Raw genomic sequence first — 13,818 nt, 5'->3', positions numbered from 1 at the left:
ATGTATTCTTAGTTAATTGTTACTAATATAAGTTGGGTATTTTAGGAATGGGGTTGACGAGTGCATGACGGAAATTGATGTATTGAACTATTTTGGAATCCAATTTTCTATAACCTCAACAATATAGGTATTTTCGGGATAGGGTTGACGAGTGCATGACGGAAATAGAACCCATATTGTTCGTTATCAAGAATAATACTCAACCGGCAATCGTCATATTGAACTTTGAAAAGTTTCCAATTGTCCAATTTCAGCATCTACTTGGCAAGTTCAATCCAAAAATACCTATATTGTTAGGGTTATCGAGAATATTCCTCAACCGGAAGTCGCCATCTTGGATTTCCAAACGGTTCCAATTTTCCATTTTCAGCATCTACTTGTCAAGCCCGTTCCAAAAATACCCATATTGTCAGGGTTATCGAGAATATTGCTCAACCAACGAATATTAATAAGAATGTGAAGCAAACTTTTTTACGAACTAAATCCCAAATAACGAACACCTTTTTTACGAACTAATTCAATTTACGAACCCCCGGTTTGGTTCGTAAATGGAGGTTTCAGTGTATTAATTTTTCTAAATGGCAAAAATAAAAACTTTAGCTATTTTTGCTTTTACAAATTTGCAAAAGCACTGAGACTTGAAAAGAACATAAATAGTAAGAAAACCACATTTTTCTGAACAAATTAAACAACAAAGTTTTTCTATAATATTTGACTATATCTTTTGGTCAGAATTCAATTATTTTTGTGCGACATAAAATATATGTTTCAGTCTACTATGGGAAACTACCCAGAATTTGGAATTGTTCTATTATATAACACTAAAAAAAATTCCAAATAAATGGGAATCATGAAGTTTTAAAACGACGATCTATTGCTTGGCCAGGTCTTAACGAGCCAATAATGTTTAAAGAGGAATATTTAGATAATGTTTTAAGTGTAACAGAACAGTAACGAAAACATTTTGTATGTTTAATTTTTCGGAGTGATTACAATTATCTTGCAATTTATGTAAACTAGATAAATGGTTCAATAATAACAATACCAAACAGGGGCGGCGAAACACTTTACGCCCGAGTGGGTAGAAAGCAAAGGGTGAGGGGTCCATTAGTAAGGATTTTTTTCCCTTTTCGCAATGCACACGCTTACATTACATTCACATTAAATCACGTTCGTTTATGCATTTTTTTTTGAAATGGTTCAAAATTTCGAGTGGGTAATTACCCACTCGGTTATTTTCGAATGGGTAGTACTACCCATACTACCCACGCTTTCCGCCGGCCCTGATACCAAATTGAATCTTCATCACCACTCGCTTGCGAAACAGTTAAATTTTGTTCACGCCGATGCCTTCGTCTACTTTTGATTAATGACGTATCGCATGAGATTTAATGGACAAATCGAAAAGCGTCACCGATGCTAAGATAGTTAAGAAATAGAATATGTCATCGTCATTTACGATTTATTAAAAAAAATCAAGATTTTTTTATAAGTATCTAAAGCAATCCATTAGGAACGAATATTTCTTGAGCAGCCGATAGTTTCAATAAGTATGAATTATTGGATAATATCTAACATATTCTTGCTTTTCGAATCTTTGCAGAACCCTACCAACTGTTGAATGCAGCTTCCCATCGTCTAGTGGCACAAGGTTTGTGTAAAATTTAAATCATTTTAGAAAAAAAACGCTTTTTGCCAATTTTGCCTCCTAATATGAAGGCAATGTTCTCAAAGCTTACCCTAATCATCATAGCAACCGTCACGAATACACAGAGCGAGCGCATATAATCTCTCGACGTGTTATCTTCCCTTTTGCGACCATTGCCGCTCTCTATACTTGTTCATTCTTCTTGTTCTTATTGTAGGTGGGCAGATCCAACTGTGGCAGTTTCTACTCGAACTGCTCGCTGATTCGTCCAACGAGCGCTTCATTCATTGGGAGGGGACCAATGGGGAGTTTAAGCTCATCGATCCAGACGAGGTGGCTCGACGATGGGGTGAACGGAAGGCGAAGCCAAACATGAACTACGACAAACTGAGTCGAGCGTTAAGGTAAGAGCTTTTTATTTTCCCAGGCGGGATATACATATGCAACCGGTTTTGATGATGATTCACCGTTGTCCGTTGGAAAGATTCACCCCTTCAAAAGCATATGAAATGTGGTCATTATGATGTTTCGTAGGGTGGTGAGCCTATTGTTACCATTTGCTATTTTTAACATATCAAAGATGTTAGTGTACGCTGGTCTAGCGGTACTGAAGAAAAGTGTCGCATTTTTTCTATTGTTATTTGGTTTTTTCTTGATGCGAAACAATCAGGTTCTACCTCATACTGTTAACATGTGTAATCCGACAGTAGTTATGGTTATGGGATCTATCATTTCGGCATGAAGAAAAAAAGCCTTAGTTTTTTTTCTTTTTAACGTTCGTTGATGTTATCGTTTTTGGATTGATGTTTTTCTGTAACTATCTACAACACTCTCTTATAAATTCAGCCAGCAGCTTGCGCATCCGCGGGCCGCGACCATGCATGGGCCAGCATGTCTGTTGTAGATTTTGTCGCATTATCAAACGATAATGAATGGAAGGGAAGCAAATAAGCGTGATAAATATTTATTCAGCCAATAACTTTGAATTCAAAGCGATAATATATACATATTTATACATTAATCGATTGCAATTAATGCAGGTTACTAAGGTTACAATTTTACCAATTCCGCTAATATCTTTGAATTCAACGCAATGACATATTTCCAATGAATTTCAAAAAGTTTCTTTCATCAATTTTAGCCTGCATTAACCCTTTCATGCCCAACTTTTTTCTAGTGCATATAGGGTTTCAAAACTAGTTTTTCTTGAGAACGGTGAGATAAAGAAACACGAAAAGCCTTTTTTCATAAAGATAGGTGCTTCCCTTGCAGTGCTAGAAGTTGCTCAATTTTTACCTTCCAATGCTCAATACAATGCTCTTAGAATATTTACAATAGTCCAATTGCCTGGAAAACGTAGCCATACACAGTCTAAATTGACAAGTTTTATCAGTTTTCAAAAATATTACACCATAACGAATGTATATGAAAAATTCATTTTCCGTCGTCAACGCAAACTGTCCCTGGCAGCACTGCTCCATCGGAATCCAATCAGACTAATTGCAATAACTTCAGTTCTAGAGCTGATTCTTGTAATTGTTAATGCTCAAATAAAAGGCAATTTTATTAGTCTTACTTGTTTTTGTGCAAGATTTCATCAATCAAAAGTAATAGCTGTTTAAAAACGTTGTTGTCCACAAACAACATGGGCATTTAAGTGAGAACCCTGCGAATCTAAGTACCCGTAAATTTATTCAAAGGTTACCAACAACATCACTCATTCGATTAAAATTTACGTGGCTTATTAGACCAGCACCCTACCCTCTGAACGGACAGACTACGACCATACTGAAACCGCGCAGAGTTATTACGATTACGCGAAAGATAAATTCTATGAGCTTCTAGCCAAGATGTACGCTCAAAACATGAGCTAAATCCTCATCTACCTCAACTACCAACGATAACGACCTGCTTCATCTCGGTGCAGTCAAAGGTACGGTTATCTGTAACTCTTATAATGTACGATATAAAGCTTGGAAACAGACCCGGAAATACCCGAATGGCAAGCCGTGTCCCCATATCGGCCATGTTTAGAGAAGGTTGACGTTCATTGATGTCCTTCTGAAAACCGAAAGACGACGCTGACCATTTTCTGCTGGTGTAGGGGAGAGAGGGTAACAGTGGATCAGCAGGAACTATGAAACATTCGCAATAAAATATTAATGCATGGTCAGAATCGTCTCATTCCCTGTATAAAATTTCAAACCGATTGGTCGAATAGAGTTATGTTCCGGAGGCGCTTCCGGAAATTCACTGTGTCAAAGGCCATTTCTACAACTACAGCATCGTCAACGTGCTCTACCCTCTCAAAGCGAGAACCGAGAAGATGCATTCTACGTGCATTTGGAGCCCCCGGCAGAATGTGAAGCTTCTCATCAGCGACATGAACGCCACCCTTGAGATCACCTGATTAACAAACTGAGAACCAAATCGACCACGTTCCAATGAAAGGAAATTTCTTCTGCGACATCACAAATGTTCCCACCTTCCGCAGTGCAAATATAGATTCGAAATCGCCTTCGGAAAGATCGGGATACCGAGGCGATGGAGCATCTGTACAAAAAATTGGCATATAATGACCAAATACGGATTTCCGGAAAAACTACAATAGATCGAGCAATGTGAGATGCGTATTAGAGATACTTTCGAGTCCTTTTGAAACTCGGAAAGGGCTACGGCAAGGTGTGATAATAAGAGCGAGTTCTGTCCACTAACTTGACAATATTTTTAATTTTCATCATTTTTAATCCTACTTGGTGGCTGTTCAAATAATTGATAGTACAAAAAATAATCTGCTGATAATTTTCATAAAAACTTATCCTAACCTACTAGAGGTCAACGGATAACGTAGTCAGTTACTATGTGGATGCAGGTATTTTATTTGATATTGACCTGATTTGTCAACTATAAGATTTTCACTAAGAGATCAGTTACAAGATCGCATTCCCACAATTTACCAAAAATCCTTATTGTGTTTAACCCTTGTGAAGGCAAGCTAAAATCCTAACATTAAAGGGCAAGCCGGGCCTCTCAGGCCCGCCTAAATACAAGCTCCTTTTTGCTGTTCTCATATAGAAAGGTTATGCAATCGGTCGAAATTTCGAATTTTTAACCGAGACCCGCAGGGCCAAATCTGTTATACCATTCGTCTAAGTTCGTCGAGATCGTAAAATGTCTGTATGTGTGTGTGTATGTATGTATATATGGATGTATGTATGTGGCAAACAATCTCACCGATTTTTCTCTGAGGTGGCTGGACCGATTTGTACAAATTTAGTCTCAAATGAAAGGTGCAGCCTTCCCATCGCTCGTTATTGATTTTTTTATTGATCCGACTTTCGGTTGTGGAGTTACGTGTTGAAGAGTACAATCACACAGCAAATTTCCATAGAAACTGATACCACCATGATGTCCAAATGATGCAATATATATTAAAATATGTGCAACATTACTTGGCTTTGCATGTCTAGATCATTAATGACCCACCGAAGGCACTTCGACCACATTGGCCAGCTATGGCGGTTTTTGATGCCCCGGGGGAACTTACCAAGTTCCTAAGATAATGTCATACCTATTTTTCAGCGAATTCTTTACCGATTTTTACAAACTTGGTTTCAAATGAAACGTACAGCATTCCCATTGGTTGCTGTTGAATTTCTAATTGATCCGACTTCCGGTTCCGGAATTACAGGATGATGAGTACGAACACGCAGCAAATCCGGATTTCAGCGTATAAGGCGATGGATGTAAAAAGGTTATTTTTTTTCCAAAAGGTGAGTACTCGGAAGATCACGTCGACTGTCGATTGGTTCTGAGCTCCATTTCGTTTGAAAACGACCAATAAATGTTTCTGGGTTGCTATTAATTTCTTCTGATGCATAACCGGAGTACATATTTAGATTCTTCTTCCCAGTCTGCATCAGATTCATTGTCGGAAGCAATATCATTCGCATCTTCTTCCTCGCTTAGCATATCAGTTTCGGCATCGTCTGCTGTTGAATTTGCTCGAATTTCTTCCATTGTTTCAGATTCTTTGAGACGATTGAAAACATGGGCATATCGTTTTATCGCCATTTCAATTTTTTGTTGCTTTTAGATCCTACAATTTGAATAATTACGAGAACTACAACACAAAGAATAGACAACAAAAAAAGACAATAACGACAGAGTTAGGTTATGCTGTATCCAAATAATTGTCAAGTAGACCACAGTGGGTGACATAAAAGTATCTACCTAAAAAATATGACACACGTCATTATCGTATGCTATTTTTACATTTCTTATAAAAGAAGTATATAGAATTCACTCAAACTTTCAAGATTTTTTTCTCATAAGAAAAGGTAAAAAGATAAAATCAATCAAAACATGAAAAAAATTCCTGCTAATATGAAGATGAACTCATCAAAATGTTTTTTTTTCGGATAAATATTAATGTATAAAACCCGTGGTATTCCTAGTAAATGTTGCATGTACACCGGGCCTGCCAGGCCCGGCTTGCCTTTTTGTGCATGTAAAAAATTCAAACATAGCTGCGCATCACTCCATAGATGAAAATTTCACAATTCTTTATTTTTGTTATAGATTTCAAAGCTATTTATCAAAATTTCCATGCCCAAGCTTATACTGTCTATACATTTTTTTGTAACTAAAAAATTGTAACGTGCCGGGCCTCTGGGACCCGGTTGCCTTTTTGAGGGTTAAAACATTTATTTTTCAATGTAATGATCAGATAATAAACTTATTATATAAATATTATTATTTTTTTAAATTAAGCTGGTCATCACCGTTGGCGTGCGCAATTTCATTTTTGCGTTAACTAAAAATTTAAACTTTTTATTACAAAGGCATATATGGCGATTCCAGGAGGTATTAGATGGAAAGCGATAACAAGAGAAACATTCAACTTTCTTCTAAAACTTAACAGTAATATAATAAAAGATTAACTTTTGGAATTATATAGATGTTATTTGTTTGGATAAAAACGTATTCTACTTATATTTTTTTCCTTTAAACGACATTAAATTAGCTAGAGATTACTATGTAGCAAAAGTTATAAAAATTCTAGTTATGAAAGGATTTGGAATATATAGATAGGAAATCTGTCCGTTCTAATGGTAAAGAGGGACAACTCTGCTGTTGCCGTGAGATATGTTGGTAGATTTGACCAATTCGTAGTAACTCTGCCTAAGCTCGACTCCTACCAACAGAAGATAAAAGATTTGTCCAGAAGATTTTAAGCCTGTTCCAAATCCTTGCTTTCACTTGAGTACTATGGCTCTAAATTTTCATAACTTGCCCTTCTAAGTAATGTTCAGCTAATTTAATGTCGTTAAAACGGAAAAAAGAAACTGTGGAAGAACTCTTCATTACACGAATGAGAAATATGAAAATAGGTTTTTGGGATGCATGTTCCAAAACGGTTTTAACCATTTTATAGTTTTTATGTTAATTTGTTATATTTTTTTTAAGTGTGACCTACTGAAAAAGCAATGCATCATGATGGTATCTGCTATCACAATTAATGGGTTATTTGCCCTAGAATGAAACCCGTATATTGAAGTTGGAAGTTTAATTTATAGAAAAAACTGCTTATGAAACATATGAAAAGATCCCTTTGGCAAACTGAAAAAATATAATAATAAACATAGTTTAATAGTGAATACCAAAAAAATACACGTTTAAATTTCTTATTGTATGGAAAGCCTGAGATATATAACTCCGGTTTTAGGACAAAAAGTGTTGAGGAATGACCAATAAGAGATCACCTGATCGCAACGTAGCAGCGCGTTCATATGACGACCAGTTCAGCAGTCACATAACTATCGGATGATACACGAGGAAACTGGTTCGATGTGGAGTGCCAACGAGCAACAGATGAGAAAAATCAGACTAGGAGCTTATTGCTCAAACTGGTTTTATGTTAGAACAGTGTAGTGAACTGAACGCCGCTCAAAAAGACAATCATGACAAGAATGCATAAGGCTTGAGAATTATGGACTAGTATGCTAGAGGCAGTCTAAAAAAATATTCAGGAGTTTTAAAACGGCACGAAGTGATCATCCACGCGATCGTGATGATGGATGGGAAAAAACTGCATTCGGAGTGGTTTGGAATCTACAGACTCGGCTGTGATAATTATCGAGACATAAAGCGCCTCAATACCGCTTATAAGCTACTCTCCCGTGTTCTGTTTAGCAAACAGCGCTTATTGACAGAATTCTGCACACCCTCAAAACAAATCTCAATTGCAGTCTGTCGACAAAAACAATTCGTTTGATTCTACCATCATTGCAATCCTGCCTGGCAAACAACTTCAATGTCTAAGTGGAAAGTTAGATCGCATCGCTTCTGCTCGCTCAGAACGCCTCCCACTACAGACTGCTGCTGAACACAACAGTTTAGACGCCGTCACCGAAGATTATCTGCACAGTAGTCGACTGGAATTTCACCCTCCTGACCCGGTCGTGCTCTCTAACGATTTTAACCAACTAAATGAAGGTGCACTTTGTTCGTCGCTGCCATCACCGGGACGCCCGTTATACAGTACTACGGAAGCCCCCGAGCGCTCCGACGCAGTCGCGCTACCAGCCAGCGACCCGCTTAGTCGTCCCGGCCCTGCGTTTGGAGGTCGTAAGGGGGTCTTCCGAACTCCCTTCTCAGGCGAGTATTTTGCTTTATATGACAGTTCGCTTTCTGAAAACCACTCGGTTTCTAGCGTGCCATCGGGTACAACACGTTCGTGCAATTTTCCGTTACTTGAACGAAGCATAATTTCCTTGCCATCGCCAAGACCACATCTACAAACTCACGCTGCGCTGCCATCACCGGGACGCCCGTTATACAGTACTACGGAAGCCCCTGAGCGCTCCGACGCAGTCGCGCTACCAGCCAGCGACCCTCTTAGTCGTCCCGGTCCTGCGGTCGGAGGTCGTGAGGGGGTCTTCCGAACTCCCTTCTCAGGCGAGTATTTTGCTTTACATGACAGTTCGCTTTCTGAAAACCTCTTGGTTCATAGCATGCCGTTGCGTACAACACCTGATTTCCTGTCCGTCTACTACCAGAACGTTCGTGGAATGAGAACAAAAACGCAGGCTTTCTTGCTTGCGCTCACTTCCTGCGACTACGACATTATCGTTCTCACCGAAACCTGGTTACGTGATGATATATTAAACACCGAGCTAACGACGAACTACGCAATCTACCGATGCGATCGCAACTCTTCTACCAGTCACCTACGTCGCGGAGGTGGTGTTCTCATAGCGATAAAGAAACATCTAACTGGGACTATACTAAAAATACCTGGATGTGAATGTTTGGAGCAAGTTGTCGTACGCGTTTCACTGCCTGGTCGATCGTTATATATTTGTTGCATTTATCTAAGGCCGAACAGTGATCCTGACTTGTACAACCTTCACTCTTCTGCAGTCCAAAGCATCCTGGACAAATGTAATAGGCGCGACAATGTACTTGTTGTAGGTGATTATAATCTTCCTAATCTTCGGTGGGTTTTTGATGACGATTATAAGTGCTACCTTCCTGAAAATGCAACCACGGAACAAGAGACGGCCATCACAGAAACTTTGGTCGCTGGTGGCTTGTATCAAATCTGCTCTGTTAGCAACGTGAATGGACGGACCCTCGATTTAGCTTTCGTTAATGACACGGACGTGTTCGAACTGATTGAGCCTCCCACATCTATACTGAAGGTTGACCCTCACCATAAACCCTTCGTTTTAAGATTTGATATGCGTTCTGACGACGATGAAGCTTTTGATACAATTAACGACGATTTCAATTTCGACTTTACTCGATGCAACTTCGATGAAGTCTCAATGGCCATTGGTGCACTCAATTGGCGTGAGATGCTGGTTGGAAATGACTTAGATCAGGCAGTCGTGGCGTTCTATGGTGCCATATATGAGATTCTTCGCCGTAATGTTCCTAAAAAACGTCTCAGCAGAAAAGCAGAATATAAATTTCCGTGGTGGAACGCTGAGCTTGGTCGCCTACGCAACGTACTCCGGAAACAACGAAAGCGATATTTACATCATAGGACCGACGACAACAAAACTATTCTTCGTCGAACTGAACTGCAGTATGAAACAGCCCGGAACAGTGCATTCGGTGAATATCTGAATCAAGTTCAGCGCAGCCTTCGAAATAATCCGTCGACATTCTGGACATTTATAAACAGCAGAAAACGTTCCGTAGGTGTACCAGAAAATGTCTATTTTCGAAACCAAAATTCACAGTCCGCTGCCGAGTCGGCGAAGCTTTTTGCAGATCACTTCCGAGATGTATTTACCAGCCCTCCTGTCTATCCATCGCAACAGTACCTTGAAACATTGCCAACGCATAATATCAACCTTCCTCTTCCTAACGTAAATGATTCTGATGTAGCGAGCGCTCTGTCCAGCGTTGATCCTTTGAAAGGGCCTGGTCCGGATTGCTTGCCTCCTGTGTTTATAAAGCATTGTGCCCGAGCACTTTCTGCGCCAATAAGTATTATTTTTCAGCGTTCAATCTCGGAAAATATATTCCCAACAGCATGGAAAGAAGCTGCTATAGAGGGTGGGTGTGGCGTAGTTGGTAAATCGATTGCCTTGTACGCAGCGCACCTGGGTTCGATTCCCGACCCCGCACATAGGGTTAGAAATTTTTCATAAGAGATTTTTCTAACCCGAAGAGGCGAATGACCTTAAGGTTAAAACCTCTATAATCAAAATAAAAAAAATAAAAAAAAAAAGCTGCTATAGTTCCTATTCATAAGGCTGGAGATAGGCACAATGTTGAAAATTACAGAGGAATCTCGCTGCTGAACTGCCTAGCTAAAGTTCTGGAAAAGTTTGTGTACAATGCGATGTACGCTGCTTCTTCCAACATAATCAACGAACGACAACACGGATTTATGAAAAAACGCTCCGCTACTTCGAACTTGATGACGTACACGAGCTTTCTAGTTCCAGCTGTAGAGAAACGTCAACAAGTGGACGCTATATATTTTGATTTCGCAAAAGCATTCGACAAGGTGCCCCACAACATTGCTGTTTTGAAGCTGGAGCGACTAGGCTTTCCTGAGTGGGTTACCAGATGGCTGCATTCTTACCTCTCACAACGATCTGCCTTCGTTAGAATTGGCACTACATGCTCAAACGCATTCGAAACGCCAACCGGTGTGCCTCAAGCAGTGATGGCATTTCACCCTAGTGATGCACTGGCGCGCAAGTGTGATGCCTTCACAGAGGATACAATGATCACACACCACAGAAAAAAGCAGAACGCTCTTTCTTTCGGAGCTGTATAGACCGATTTCAAGTGTGCGCTGGTGTTGAGGTAGTTGGGTGCGAGATAGCCGTGCTCTCTTGCTATTTAAATTCTCTGTGGCGCGCTCAGATAAAGTCACCACCGCGCGCGCCCCAGTGTCGCTGTGGTGTATTCACTGGCGTGGTTTCACTGGCGTGTATTCACTGGCGTGTGATCTTTGGTTTGTTTTCGTCTTACAAGCGGCATTGCGAGTGAGATTGATTTGATTTGCACAGGTTATTGCGTTGTGTTGTGTGGATGGCGGTGGCTTATTTCAAGCTTATATTATTTTCTACTGAAGATTTCATACAAGTTGCTTGGTAAAGCGAACGAGTTTATAAAGTATTGTTACACTACCTGCAAAACTAAAAGTACTCGGTCCTCGGAGCAAATTGGGAAAACTTTTTACGTATCATCGTATAGAGAGTTTTATAATGACCAGAAGTACCTGATATGCAAACTCGTGTTATAAGTATTAATAGTTTTATTATAACTTAATCCTACAAGTTTTAAACGGTATACGCTTGTGACGATAATTAATTTACATAGAACATCACAATTGAGCGTACACCCGTTATTCATTTGTTTATTTGTCTATTATTTTGCGTGGAAATCGTTTAAACAGCAGGCGAAAGCGAATGTTTCAAGAGCATGGGAGCTAGGACCGGGATTCTGCGCGTCAATGAGCGAAATAAATTGGCTCAGTTTCGGGGTCAAGAAAAAAGGCCACTAGTGTTCACGCTTATTTTAAATGAACAATGAATCTTGTGTTCCATAAAAGGATGTTATAAATGGGTCAGCAGCAACAATGTTTATTATACGTATTCTAGATTTTTGCGTCAGTTAGTATTTTAGACCGTAATTATAATGCACGGATTCATTGCACGTAATATCAGCAGCAAAACAAAGTATTAGGTATCTGGTAGTATCTGTCGGAATCTCTATGAAATTTTCGTATTTTCAAGTAATAAGTAAGGTGTTTCCTCAAGTTTAAACAAGCGATTTTTGTGTGATAAATTATTCCTCATTATAACTTTCTTGAATGAGGTGTTTTATCAAAAAGGTAGTGTTGGGAAAATATCAAAATATCAATGTTCACAACAGAATCTTTTCATCGCCGATTTTCTAATAAAAAGTTCAATGATATAAAATATCGCTACGGAAAAAATCGTCAGTGAACTTCAAGAGTGCCGATGTTTGGGAACATTATTCCGTTCAAGCAAATATTGGAAGAAGAAAAGATCGCTTGCGAACTTTTATATCAACGAAAATATAGAAAAAAGTTCGCCTTATGAAAACATCTTGCACGATCTTCGAACAGGGGATTTCCGAGGGATTTTCAAAGATTCCAAAAACCTGTAGATTAACATGATATAAAAAACTACGTTCTATAATATTACGGTGATAGCCATAGGCGTGCGCAGCCTTTTCCATTAGGGGGGGGGGGGGCTAACAGCTTAAAAAATTTCAGTTATGTTTCAGTTGGATCTCTGGTAGAGATTCGATTGTAAAACAGTTCTTTTATTTTGTAATTGAACTTCACGTTGTTTCATTTATTTCCTAAATCGAGAAGAAATTAACATCAAACATTTTCAACTTCCTTGAAAAAATTCTCGTGATCTTTAGCGTAAAATAATCGTCACCAAATTTCTTGCATCAATCGTGAACTATTGATGCAAGAAGTTTTTCTACAAATAATTAAAGTTGTGTTTTGGTATGAGCAGTATGAAAAAAAAAAAATTTAAAGCATTTTTTTATCATTTGACTTATGTATCCTGCAATAAGCAAGGCCAATTTAAAATCTAAAAGGGTAGCGATTTTTGGAAGTATGATTTAGCATAATACGTTATCAGAAAAAAATGATGCGTATTTATTGTGGTTTGAAGACACAATGTGAGTTTTTGCGGTTTTTATTCCTCTCGAATGAAAATTTGAACTTTGGGCACGATACCTGCCTTTAGTTTCTGCACAAGCTGCTGATCATTATCGCCGGCTGCTTTTTTCCAGTATCTAGTCATTGAAATAACATCCTTAGCCATGTTTCCATTCTATATATTTAGAGTACATAGACTTGGTTTGGGTGTAATTCCTATATACTTCGATTGTGTGGAATTCCGGGAGGTTAGGGGTTTCAACCCATTCTCATGTACGTTGACGTCATTATCCCGGTACATCTACTGCACATTCTTACTGTAGTGGTTACTCGCCAAATCTGGCAAAAACTGGGGAGAGCCCCGGTGATACCTAATTAGCCGCTAGACGCTTTTCAGACCATCATTGATGTATAACTCGTTGTAGGTTGTGATGAAAATTGGAGTCTTGTGGCTATAACTGCAAATTTACTGCCAGATGATATACTTTTTCCGGCAAACTTGTCCGTAACAACAATTTTATACTTCTTGGGAACATCTCAGTGATCTTTGGCAACATTAAACTTATGTCCCGGAAGCTGTTTAAAGTCAAATTTGACATACGTTTCATCAGCCTTTTGTTGCATTTATTGAATTTGTTCAGATCATGATCATACATCATTCAGATCCGCGATTTTGGCCATAAAGTTTTGCTTTACGGTCCAGTTTGATTACTTGATAGCGCTAAACTTGAAGAATACTTCCCACATCCCTGCCCGAAATTCCTGGATTAGCTTTGAAAGCCTGACGCAGTTTCTGGTACCGCTTCGACGATGGCATCTTCTGAACAGCAGACAAACATTACTTGAAATCTGTTTGTAATGAACATATAGAGGTGGGAGTGGGCGTAGCGTAGTTGGTAAATCGATTGCCTTGTACGCAGTGCACCTGGGTTCGAGTCCCGACCCCGCACATAGAGTTAAAACTTCTATAATCGAAATAAAAAAAACATAGATG

At 39.1% G+C, this 13,818-nt stretch overlaps 1 protein-coding gene across 1 annotated transcript in view; it reads left to right on the top strand.

Annotated features, from left to right (window-relative positions):
* Positions 1-13,818, top strand: part of LOC131678787 (DNA-binding protein D-ETS-6-like) — a 54,610-nt gene that overhangs the window by 23,467 nt on the left and 17,325 nt on the right. The window contains exons 2-3 of the mRNA XM_058959086.1: positions 1,604-1,651; positions 1,866-2,052. Of these exons, the coding sequence (XP_058815069.1) occupies positions 1,604-1,651; positions 1,866-2,052 (235 nt within the window). The remainder of the gene's footprint in view (positions 1-1,603; positions 1,652-1,865; positions 2,053-13,818) is intronic.

This window comes from Topomyia yanbarensis, chromosome 2 (assembly GCF_030247195.1).
Source record: "Topomyia yanbarensis strain Yona2022 chromosome 2, ASM3024719v1, whole genome shotgun sequence".
In the NCBI taxonomy this organism is placed as follows: Eukaryota; Metazoa; Arthropoda; class Insecta; order Diptera; family Culicidae; genus Topomyia; species Topomyia yanbarensis.
The sequence above is the reverse complement of the archived record's forward strand: the minus strand, read 5'-3'. Positions and strand labels throughout refer to the sequence as shown.